This window comes from Phoenix dactylifera, chromosome 8 (assembly GCF_009389715.1).
Source record: "Phoenix dactylifera cultivar Barhee BC4 chromosome 8, palm_55x_up_171113_PBpolish2nd_filt_p, whole genome shotgun sequence".
Taxonomy (NCBI): Eukaryota; Viridiplantae; Streptophyta; class Magnoliopsida; order Arecales; family Arecaceae; genus Phoenix; species Phoenix dactylifera.
The window spans coordinates 16,788,564-16,800,982 of NC_052399.1; the positions used below are offsets into that span (position 1 = coordinate 16,788,564).

General features: G+C 39.5%; 1 protein-coding gene across 1 annotated transcript; it reads right to left on the reverse strand.

The window, feature by feature from the left end:
• Positions 1–4,993: 4,993 nt before the first annotated feature.
• On the reverse strand, positions 4,994–8,708 carry LOC103702596 (probable xyloglucan endotransglucosylase/hydrolase protein 26). The gene is made up of 4 exons (XM_008785086.3): positions 8,437–8,708; positions 6,938–7,038; positions 6,641–6,834; positions 4,994–5,664 (listed from the first exon to the last, which is right to left on the reverse strand). Exons 1-4 carry the CDS (start codon positions 8,603–8,605, stop codon positions 5,256–5,258), a joined length of 873 nt encoding a protein of 290 aa, XP_008783308.3. The 5' UTR covers positions 8,606–8,708; the 3' UTR covers positions 4,994–5,255.
• Positions 8,709–12,419: the final 3,711 nt, after the last annotated feature.

Here is a 12,419-nt window from a genome sequence, read left to right on the forward strand (position 1 = left end):
TGAGGGTATACGTGCACTTTGTCCGGCGTCACGCTATTTCTGGGATTTGGCGGGACGCAGCCGGGCGTGGCTGCCATCCCACCTTCCTTTCTGCACCAACTCCTAGCCACGCGCGACACGTGTCGCAGCTTCCATCCGATCCCGCCGGTTAGTGCCGAAAGAAGAGCCAAAAGGATCGACGTATTGTCAATCTCGACCGTCCGATACGGATAACTTTCGATCATCGATGGCGTTGAAGGGTAATTTGGTCGTCGGCGGCACCGGATGCAAACCAAGGCCACAGGCGTCGCTCTCGACGCTCCGCACCGCGTGGGTCTCGTGGGGGGGTGGGGGCGCAGCCAGCGCTATCGTGCGCCGGGGGTCTCCGGCCGCCGGCCGCCCATCCAGCGACGGATCGGTCTTCTCTCATCGGTCGGCTTCTTCTCCGTAACGCGGTCAATTGGTTTCTTCTCTTTCTTTGTCGTGGAAAAGCCCAAAGCCCATGGTTTGATGAAGAATCCAATGGCCAGGAAGAGAAGTACAGCAAGTGTTATAGTACCCATAGTCCGATCCGCGATGTTTATCATTTTTATTTTTTAATCGGTCTTTTGTAACGCGTGATATTATTTGAAATATAAAAAACCCTGCCGACTTTTTTTTATTTTGTTGCTCAAAAAAGTTGCGGTCAACTATTTTGAAGAAGTCAATAGGCAAGTTGCATGAGATTTCTCGGTAGTCTTGATTCATGCTTGTCCAATGGCTTCCATATGCCCAGTCCGCTAACAGTCTAGAGTTCAAGTAAATTTATAAATTTTTACTAAAAGGAAATATATAACAGCAAGTGCAGTGCTAGCAACAAAGGTCGAAAATTACTTAGTTGTTGCATGGGGACAGAAACACCTCATGTTATCAGAGAATTTTAAGGAATCATAAGAGAAGAAGTTATCTTCAGCAATTTCTTCTCAGGAGGTGCCTCTGATTTGGATTGGGCCTTCTTGTACCCTGTGGATTTCTGCTCTTAGCTTCTACAATCTTATTGCACCTTTCAGCTCAGAGGAAATTCGAACTGCAATCTTCTCTTAGGGGGTGATGGACCTCCAGTGCTGTTTTTTCAAAAATCCTGGCTTCTTCTTGGAAAATGACTTTGTGAATCGCTTCATGATGAGTCTCTATGAAGGTAACTTCTAATAGCTAGATTATAGACGTATCAGTTTAATTCATAGCCTCATTATAATCATCTCTAAGATCTTGGCTAAGAGATTGAGCTCCATGCTTAACGACCTGATTTTGAGCCCCATGCTGTGCGAATTATTACATGAAGTTGTGGTTTGCATTCACTTGGTTTTCTTTTAGCATTTCAGCGTTCATGCTTAGGATCATGCATCAACATCATCAGTTAAAGTATACCTAACCCAGGCTTCAGAACAGTTTTGTCCCCCGGCTCCACATCATGATCAAGTACTTTCCTTTTCTGGTTCTCTGCAAAACCAAGAAAGGAGAAGCAAAGCAAGAGGTCCATGATCCAACAATCCAGCCAAAAAGTTGTATCCATCAACATCCCCTACCTTAGCTCCTAAAGAAAACTGGAAAACCTCAAAGCTGTAAAACTGTAAAACTGTAAAAGTTGTATCCAAGAGGTTGTACCCTGTAAAACCTCCTAAGGAAAACTGTTTGCCCTGCCCCCAAGTACCTTTTTTTTTTGTTTTTTGATCTACGAGAATATTCTTATGATCAGTTCATGACTCGGAGTTTTCTGATTTAGGGGTTAATAGAATTTAACTTACATAATATGACTTAAATATGTTTCTCTTGATCATATTTTCATCTTCTTAACTTAACTTACAGGTTTCATTTAAGAATCCTTAAGTGCCCTGTCATATCTTCAGCATTTTCTGCTGATTTTGTAAGAAATTTGTAAGGACTTTATCGCATGTATATCCTTCTAAATAAACAAAGTTGCATGAATGCTCTTATAAAATTGTTGTTTATATGTATATCCTCATAAAATACTTATTTTTCTTTTTTTTCTTTTTTATATATGTACTTATACCATCGTTAAAAAAATAAACGGTTTAAATTTGAAATGACTGAAATACCCTTATGGATAGACACGTGCGCAAAAAATTTCTATTTACTTGCATACATTTATAATTTTTTTGCATGTCTAGCCATGAGGGTATTTCAACCCTTTTAATTTTAAGCCATTTATTTTTAATGGTGTTAGATGGTATGTATAGATAAGCCAAAAAAAAAAAACATGTAAAATAAGTATTTTATGGGGATATATATGCAAATAGTAATTTGATGAGGATATTCATGTAATTTTGTATATATAAGAGGGTATACGTGCAAACAAACCTAATTTGTAAATTAAGAACTGAAAAATAATTTCACTTGTTCGGTTTAGTTGAGATCCTCTTTTATCCTTCTAATGTTTTCTCTTTGGATTTTGCCTTTCCATGTCAAGCATAGGCCAGAGAATACTCGCTTCTAACTTTCTTTGCTTGGCACATTTTGAAGTGTGAAAATTGGCTTATTTGCCTTTTTCTCAGCAAATCTCAGATGATCTTAATGCTGTTTTCTGCATCTTCTTATCATCAGTACATCTTTTAGTTGTTTAATATAACAAAGGAAATCTAAGAAATCTCTGTCTTTGTCCTTTAGACGGGTAACTGTATCCTGTCATGGTTGTTGGTTGTTGTGATTTTAACAGCTCCACTCATAATCTCGACAGTGCCTAAATTTAAGATATCCTTTCAATGGGATACAAGAACTCATATATTGATAGAATATTTTCTTTGAACGTAGAAAATAAACAATACACTGCTTAAATGCTTGCGTCTCATATGTTGTAAAGATCCGCCTAGGATTGGGCCGGCCTCTGAATAAGGCGGCCCAATACAAAGAAAGAAAGGGGGGAGGGAGTATCCCGATCGGAATAGCCTCCCTCCCCTGTTTCAAATTTCTCCCCCTCCCGAATCCATCGGAGGGGAAGTTAGAGGGTGATTTAATCCTCCCATATCGGGCGAGGAACGCCTCCCCCCTCCTTCTAGGGCATCAACCGAGGGTCCTTCCACAAAAAAAAAAAAAAAAAAAAAAAAGAAGAAAGGGATTGGGTTTTACCTTGCCGCGGAAGGGATCGGCCCATCGCTGTCGATCCGGTCGGGAGGACCTCGCCGGAGGCAAGGTGAGCATCTTCTTCTTCTCCTCCTTCTTCGTTTTTGGCCCTTGCTTCTTTGGGAATGAGGCCGGGAAGCCTCCGGAATGATGGAGAAGCCGAGCCGGTTCGGCCTTCTCCTCTTCCGTTCCGGCCGGCCGGCAGTCGTAGGGCGTGGCACGGCCAGCCGTCGCCGGGCGTGGCACCACCGGCATGCCACAGACCGACGACCATGGAGCGTCGCCGGCCGTGGGCCACCTGCAGCCGAACCCTCTCCTCCCCTTTCCGACGGGAAGAAGGAAGAAGAGAGGAAGAGAGAGGGTCTTTCCCCTCTCTTTCTCTTATTAAATAACCCTTTTATTATATTATTTGTCTATTTGTTGTTTGGTTTCCTTTTTACTATTGGATCCGGGAAGATCATGGCCTTGAGGACTCTAGATAGTCTTGGGATGCTAGATTTTAGAGGACCCTTTAGAGGATTAAACAGGGGTCCTAGATCATCTTATATCTTTGACAAATTTTAATAATGACTTGGTTCTGTAGGGGAACAATCTATTAGACGAGAGGACGCTGAGCAGAGTCCTGAGCATTCCGGTTCATAGATCACCGTGAGGGCGGGTGATTACTTGTCGGAGTTTTCAATAAGAGTAAGAATCCTTGTACGCCAATCCTACATGATATACATATTTTTGCACTATATATGTTTGATATGCTATGATCCAGACAAAGCAAAATAGTTTTATATTTAATTATATTTTGATCGTGTTGGCTTGTGGTTGGTAGTGTGATGGATGCTTGTATGTGTATAACTTATACCTGCATAATTGAATTTATGGATGTGGTGGTATGGACTAACCATGTTATAGTGATTGCCCTGTCACGGGCCGGAAACGTGATCATGGTTAGTCTAGGCCGGAAATAAAGTAAATAAAAGGGATTGATGTGTGGATGTGAAATTGATTAAATGAACATTGACTTTGGGCCGTCTCGTTATTATGGGTTTGCCCGTCACAGGCTCTAAGTGTGACACTATTGGTTTGCCCGTCACAGGCTCTAAGTGTGACAATGTTGGTTTGCCCGTCACAGGCTCTAAGTGTGACACTATTGGTTGCCCGTCACAGGCTCTAAGTGTGACAATGTTGGTTTGCCCGTCACAGGCTCTAAGTGTGACAATGTTGGTTTGCCCGTCACAGGCTCTAAGTGTGACACTATTGGTTTGCCCTGTCACGGGCTGGAAACGTGACCGGGATTTGGCCCAAAGTCGGAAAGATAATTGATCCGGATCAAGTTAATATAGAATGGAAAGAAAAAGCTTTGAAAATATTAATGAAGATTAATGAGCTGTCGTATGCTATATCATTCTTGCGTGGTTGGACTTTCATTGATATTTGACGTGCATACTTATATTGATTATTTGAGCCTTTTGATAGTCGGTTTATGATTTCATGAAATGTGCATCGATTTATCGTGGCTTTCAAATTCATATTATTATTGTGTTGGTATGGATGTGTAGGGATTCTTACTGGGCTGTAAAGCTCACCCCCCTCTTCTTCTTTTTCTTTACCAGAGTTGCAGGATGCATAGATTTGGATGGGATGGGCGCAGAGTGCGAGTACCAGAGTTATTAGTTAGTTAGTTTGTTTATCCTTCTTTGATGTCGATGAACATTTGAAGACTTTGTAATTGAACCAATTTGTTTATTTGGACATGTTGGATTTGTCTATTTGAATTATTAAATTAGTTGTGGATTTATTGGAATTTTTGTTAACCATAGGCCTTGCATGATCTTTAGGGCACTGCTCTAGGGCTCATGCGGCCGGTCGCGTACCGGACCCGGGTGCTGGGTTCGGGGCGTGACATATGTTGCTGATTCATGGAACAACAAAATGTATCAGATACAAAGTGAAACTCAAAACTAAACTTGGTTCCCGAGAAAAGGGTTACACTGGGCCTGTGGCCTAAGAATTGAGAGTTATTGGTAATCCTTGGAACGCAGACATTGATATTATTTATTCTTCAGTTCACAACATAAGAATGAAATCAACTGTAACAACACAGGCTTATTTACCTCATCACATGTACCATCACAACCACTTCATTATAAAAATCAACTCATCTGTTAAAATTGCAGCAGAGAACACTCAGGGTGGAATTGCCCGTTGAATCTCTTTGTATCTTTGCAGTAATCATATATCATGAAGTTCTGTCTGACCCAGTTCAGCTGGCCCTTCTGCATGTCATTCAATTCACTGTATACAGGTGAAGTCCACCAGTTAGCAGGGGTAGTTTGAGCGCATTGGCTGATGCTGTTTGGTCCAGTCCATGCGCAAGCTCTCAGACGGAGCTGGCGATATCTTGCTATGAAGGGTGCATTGCTCCAATCAATCTTTATCAGGCCACCTCTAGTTGCCCAATCATCAGCATTCCATAGGCTTGAGTAGGCCCTCATTGCTTGCTTGTTGGGGAATGGAATCCCATATCTTTCATAATTTCTGTAGACTCGGATTGGGAGCCCATCAACAAACCACCTGCAATAGATTAGAGTTACATCAATCATAAATCTGATTGTTTTTTTTATAAAAAAAATTAGCTATAGATTGTTTTCTTTTGTTAGTCAGTGAGGATGGTGGCCATGTTGCCAGGAATTCAAATACTTCAAAGGATGTTCAAAGCATGTATAATATGAATCCTTTATCAGAACTAGGTGTGCATTAGAACTAGATTACAGAAAATAGGCGTTCAAATAACTTCAAAAGCTGTTCAAAGGATGTAAAATTTATAAGATGTAGTTGTGAATGGTCCATTCACTTAAAAGCAAGTTTAGATCTTGTTACAGAAATAGATGTGCATTAGAACTAGATTGATGCTCTGGGTATGTCTGGCAACCAAGGTTCAAGGCTATGGTTTATACTCTATTTGCGGAGGTCGGCCTCAATAGCATGATATGATGCTGACCCTTAATTATTTTAGGGGTGTGCATCAATCTAATAAAAAATATTGGTTGGTATTGCTTCATAAATCATTGAATCAACAGGTGCAAATAACAACCAATTTGCAGTGATAAATATCAAATCCGTTGGTACAAACAAACTTAATCTTTTATACACTGCAATTATTCTTGTATTGTACCACTTTCCAAGAAAATATTTAAACTAAACTTACATTAGTTGTTTGCAGCTGTAATTTACTGTGAAACTTATTTTTCCTCTGATCTTTATACAAATCAACACTACATATAGTGTGATCATGTCAAAGCCTGACTGATACAGCAATGATACTGTATACACTTTTTCCCTTTGCCTTTCTTTTTTCTCCTTAAGTATTATATATTGCATGTTAAACCTTGGTAGCAGGTAGACTAAGCTTTCAGAAGTTACCAAGGGCTGAAGTCTGAACCCATCTAAACAGATGGTGTTAAGTTCTGTAGTGATGGTGAGCTTTCTGGAAGAATGTTGAGATGTATTTAGGTTGGAAACAACATTAAGATTAGCAGAGTTAACTTACACAATCTGACTTGGGTTCCAATGTATGGTGTAACTGTGGAAATCAGAAGTTGGATCAAACCAAGGGTAGAATTGCTGCTCCCTATTTCCTACACCTTGAGTGAAGACATTTGTGTGAATGATGTAAGGTTGTCCGGATAGATTTCCCAGGAACTCGAAGTCTATCTCGTCATGCTTGCTTCCTGTTGATGACATCTGAGATGGATGCGGAATATACTTTAGCTATAGCTTTTCTATGGAAATCCAATGTTAAGTTTGTGTGAGTGAATTCTCATGACCCTGGTAGATTAGGACTTACATAATATGCGGTGACAGTACCAGCTGAATTCCCTGGAACCAGTTTTATTTGCATTTCTATACTTCCAAAGAGAAACTCTCTGCTCGTTTGTATTCCAGAACCTAAAATTGAAAACAGCAACATGTAAATTGAATATGAATATGAAAATCAAGTAAAAAGTTAGTACATGACGACATTCTTGTATAATGATGACCTACTCCCGTTCTATGCTGTGAACAGGGAGTTAGTATCATAAAATCTTATAAACGAAAAAGAAAGAGAAAAGAAAGAAATGGAACGAATTAGTATCGGCTACTGCAGCTGGTCAAGAATGTTAAATCAAAAAGTTGAGCCTTAGGTTTTCTGTACAAAAATTTATTTCAACATCATTTCTTCTTATTTTTTATTGACGAAAATCTTTCTTCTTCATAGCATATGCTAAATGGGACTGGTACACCATCAAGACTTCACCTGAATTTGGCCAATGAAGGGTGTGATCGTCAGTGAAGTAGCTAACAATACAAACAGCTTTATATACTCATTTTTCTTTTCTTCTCTAACACATATTAGCTTTGCGTATCATCTTGCATTTCGTATATCAACGATGAATTGTTATAGCACAATTAATGAGATATTTCTAGAACTTTTTAAGATAATGGGAATTTGATTACCCTATATTCTCAACTGTTGCATTTTATTTATGGTAAGCAGGGATGAAATTGAAATGCAACATGTAACTGGTCAGACAGGACAAACTTTTGAAAGAAAACACACTCATTTGATAGATTTCATTGCCCAGGTACAGTTCTCGCAGATGGGTGCTAGTGTCATTTAACTTGTTAACTGATACATTTTTGGTAGATTAGCTTCTTTGCCACGTTCTTTAAAACATGATTGCACTGTTCTTTGAGAACCCTTTAGATATTTTGCTGCAAGTTGCTATGGTATAGGATTTACTATGACATTTGATTTATGACCATGATCACCTATATAGAAAAATATGAACTAGCTACCAAACCATACAACAAAAGTGTAAGGATAGTTTACCTTTGTTTGATTTAAATGTTAGTCAGGTGGTTAATTTAAGGACAAAAAGAATGTGGAGGTCTTTCAATGTGTATTTGCTCTTCACCTTTCTTTTTTTTTTAGCAATCCTTCAGGATTTGAAACCTGGACCTGCTTGAGGGCACGCTCTTAGGTGAGAGGTGCCCTTGTGCAAGCCTTTGTGGGCCACTGTTCACCTTCGTACCTTCTCAAAATTTCATTATATAGTAAACATGTCGATATTTGTATGAGCAAATGTCAAACATGTCAATATGATATTTGTCATTGCAGAATCTAAAATCTTATGTGATGCAAGTGTTCCTTTTTGTTTTTTTTATTAGCTAAATGGTAAAAAAAATTCTGTTTAAAGGCGTAGGTGATGAGGAGAATGACAGAAACCCATCGTACTGGAGCAATTTTTTGATGGAAAAAAATTGAAAAAAAAAATGACAAATTAGCAGCCTTTATTTCTGTACCTGAGACCTTATCGAGCATGAGTGCAAGGTTGTTGCCATTGCCCCAGATTGCTGAGTTCTGCGAGCCCCAGGTGAAGACAGTGTCGGTATAAAAATTAGCATGAACAAGATCTTGGTTCAATGCCACCAGAGAAACAAGAGCAACAAGGAGAATGCGTAAGTTCCCCATTTGCAGTCAGCAACCAGGTTTGCCTCTGCCTCTATGGAACCGTGCTTGGGTGCCTTGGAGACGGCCATGAGTGTCCCTTATATAGGATCGAGAATACGTTGTGGTTGACCATGGGAACAAGGGAATCCTTGCCTCCTTAGTTCCTCCCAAGTCTGTATGAAATTTTTGGAAGAATAAAAGCGTGTGTTTTGACAGGTTCATCTTCTCTTCAGGAATACAATATTGTTGCCCAGCTTTGCTTGAAAAATTCCATGACTTTGCTTCAGTGTTGTGCTCTGCACTAAATGGTCCTCTGAGAGTAATTTATAGATATATGTATTGCTGATGATGTAATGTTTACTTCTCTGGTTGTCGCATCTGATATTTTGATGAAAAGGTGCCAATAACACTATGTTATGAGAGGATGAAGTTTTAAAATTGTTTTGACCGTTGACGTTGCTGGAGTCGTGTAACCTTCGATCCGGGTTGGCACCTGGTGTTCGTGTTGGTGGTTTTAGTCGTGCGAGGGACGAAGCGTTGGTGAGATGGTGTATGGGTTCCAACTTTGCTCATGGCTCCTTTTATTATTATTCAAAACCCATATAAACTAATCCAAATGTTGACGGTTAATACATAACAAAAAAAAACATGTCATAGGACATAATCGTTTTTTTTTTGAATCTCTAATCATTTTATTTGTAACTGCGGCAAGATCGATAAAATGCCGGTTCCCCGTTCCAAATCAACGTCTGAATGCAGAGATGGCAACAAACTTTCTGCAACCTAAGTCGCTCAGAATCATCATCACTTGGGTTTTTTGACATATATTGATAAAATGCACAAGCCACTCATCAAAATAAAATCCCCAGCTGACTCATCCTTGATGAACCAAGTTCCTCAAGATATAATGATGAAGAAGTAGTTCTTCTATGTCATGGTTTACATTTATAAGACATACAAGATGTGCCATGCAAAAATATTTCAGGGACAGTGATCAACACAAGAGAGATAAATGTTTTTTTTAGAATATTACAGACTTGATTTAATATAGAACCATTGAATTAGTTGTTTTAGTACAATCTACCAACTTGAGTACCAGCAGCCCTGTGCGGTGAAGGCGCGGGAGGGAGTCACCTATACAAGAAGAATCTTAAGGGCTAACTGCATCATCCTAGAAGGAGACTCGACTAAGATGACTGAGTAGATTCGTGATGTTGGGCGAGAGGGCAATGGCTATCCCCTACTTAGGGACATCCAGAGCCTGGTGGCTGACTGCAGTTCGTTTCAGTTTGCTCATGTGTTTCGGGAGACGAACACGATAGTAAACTGCGCCGCCTCCTTTGCTGCTCCTACTCAGAAAAGGTTTTATGGACAGGGACTGATGCTACTTCCCTATCTTTATGTACTCTTATTCTCTTGACACTAATGGTAGAACTCACGCCAGGTTGACGTGAGCTACTGTAGTACAAATTCTGGGGTCCGGGCGGCATTGCCCGCCGACATCTGGATTCGGGAGGGCATGAACATGGCGGTGTCGAGCATGATGACCTTGTTCTCCTTGGTGATGTTCGAGTGCATGGCTGAGACGCCTGAGTTCTCCCACTTGCCGCCATAGCTGGTATCGTAGTCGGCCTTTACTGGGGCCGGGCCGGGATCCAGAAACAAGCTATCTCTATTAGTGGGGAGGAAGGGGAAGAGGGTGGACTCGACGGAGGTGACGGATAGGAGAAGGAGAAGAAGGAGGGTGATGGAGTGGAATCGGAGACGTCTTGTCTCCATGGTTAATTTCTTCTCTCTCCATGGCAGTTATTTTATCCGGTTCTTCCTTATCAACTTTAACATTTCAATCCCCTGGGACAAAATTTGCAGGGTTATGCTTGCTTGTTCAAAAAAAAACTTTGAAAAAATTAGTCAAATTGAGGAAATCTGTTTTTATATTATCATAATTTATATTATCTAAATATTTAGAAAATTAAAAACTTGCAAAAATTTTATTTTCCAAATATATTTTTGAGGCAACCAACTAATATCCACACCCTTTAATAGACTTGTCAAATTACACATGCGCACCCTATTAATTATTAAAGAAAATTCTAAAAGCGGAGAACTGCAAATTTTTTTATCACCAATTGCAGAGGAAAGATCCAACTCATACATCATACCGAGAAAAAATAGTTGTTACCTCCACACGATGTATCACCTGCGTAAGGCGAGTGCTGAGAGCAAATGTATTGCTGTCGAGGGTAATTCAGCTATGGTAGTTGGGTGGATTCAGAGGCCGACAAAAGCGGCCATCATTCATCCAATTCTACATGATATCTGGAGAAGTACCGGGGAATGTGCCCTTAATGGTTAGGCACATGTACAAAAAATTTAATAGGGCAGCTGACTAGGTTGCTTTTTATGTAGCTTAACACTGGGCCGAGTTTCTGTGGATGGACTCCGACAAAAATTAACTTGGCCTGTGGAAAGAAGATACAAATTTAGTAATCGTGCGGTAATCCGATTTAATTTATGTCCACCATATCATATCTACGATTTACTACTCACGTTCGCACCGTTTTCTGTGTCGGACACCAAATCTATTACGTTATATTCTAATTATTAGTTCCTAATCTATAGGAATCACAATCTTAAATATATTTTCTTCAAATGTTGGTTGTGAAATAATTGAGCTGTACAAGATTACTGAGATGGCGATAAATGTAGACTTGGAAAGAATATATTTCATGATAAATATGAAACATGTGGGAACATAAATAGTAAGGTTGCATTTGGTGGAGATGAAAAACTTTTGGAGGGTTATCCTATCTACTGTAAATGGGATAATCTATCCAATGGAATAAAGGGATAAGTAGAGGAATAAGAGAGTAATTATTTGGATTTTAATATATAAAAAAACTGTCGTCCTACTTTTTGGTGCATTTAAAAAGCGAATTCGAGCAAAACTGTAACTAGAGAGACAAGTTCTCCCCATTTTACGGAATAAGTTCGATGCGATGGAATTATCCAATGTCGATTTTATCTGACTAGTACCGTTCCCTGCTGTTTTTGAGTGTTTGGGGGCATAAATCCCCACTTGGAGGGATAACCCTACTTATCACCCTTCCAAACGCAACCTCAAAGATGCCCATGACGGATAATAGATGCATGATTGCATGGCAATACAATCAGTTTAAATCATCACAGGGTCATTCAAGCTATACAAGAAGAATTGGCCTATTCAAACATTTATACAAGAATTCTCCTCGAAATCAACTCATAGACATGCAGAATAAAAATCTTAGTAACATATGTTCCATTAATTTTTAGTTGTCTTCCAACAGAGAATCCTAAACTTAATATAAAAAAAAAAATCTCTGATATGAAAAGGTAATTCGTATAAAAAGAATTTATGTTACTGAAAAAAAAAACTCATCTAGGAAGAAAGGAAAACATGTTATTTGGACACATGACGTGGGAGTTGAGTGTCCAAGCATTTAGAAGAGACATAGGAATCTTCTAAAAAATGGAAAAGAGGCCGGGCACGCATTATCATGATATATGTTTATGTGTAACTATGTATAATCATAAGAGCATAATGAATAATAAGTTAGTTCTGTTGATCTATCAAGATGCTTTGTAAAATATTTAAATCACATAAAAAGAAAATCTAACAATTATAATAAAATAGTGGTAAGAAAATATCTGGCCTGTGAGGTGTGAGAGGCACGCCAAAAGACGCACTGTCCTAAAACCGTTGTTGCCTCTCCACGTGCAGGTATTGGCGGTCAGCGACGGCTCCAAGATACAACCCAAACGGCTCACAGCGGGCCTAATCTACAGTGCACGTCTG

Coding starts and splice junctions, on each gene's coding strand:
- LOC103702596 (XM_008785086.3), bottom strand. CDS start 8,605: ATGGGGAACTTACGCATTCTCCTTGTTGCTCTTGTTTCTCTGGTGGCA. Junction 7,039..8,436: donor CATGCTCGATAAGGTCTCAG/GTACAGAAATAA, acceptor TTTCAATTTTAG/GTTCTGGAATACAAACGAGC. Junction 5,665..6,640: donor TGGAACCCAAGTCAGATTGT/GTAAGTTAACTC, acceptor AATCTATTGCAG/GTGGTTTGTTGATGGGCTCC.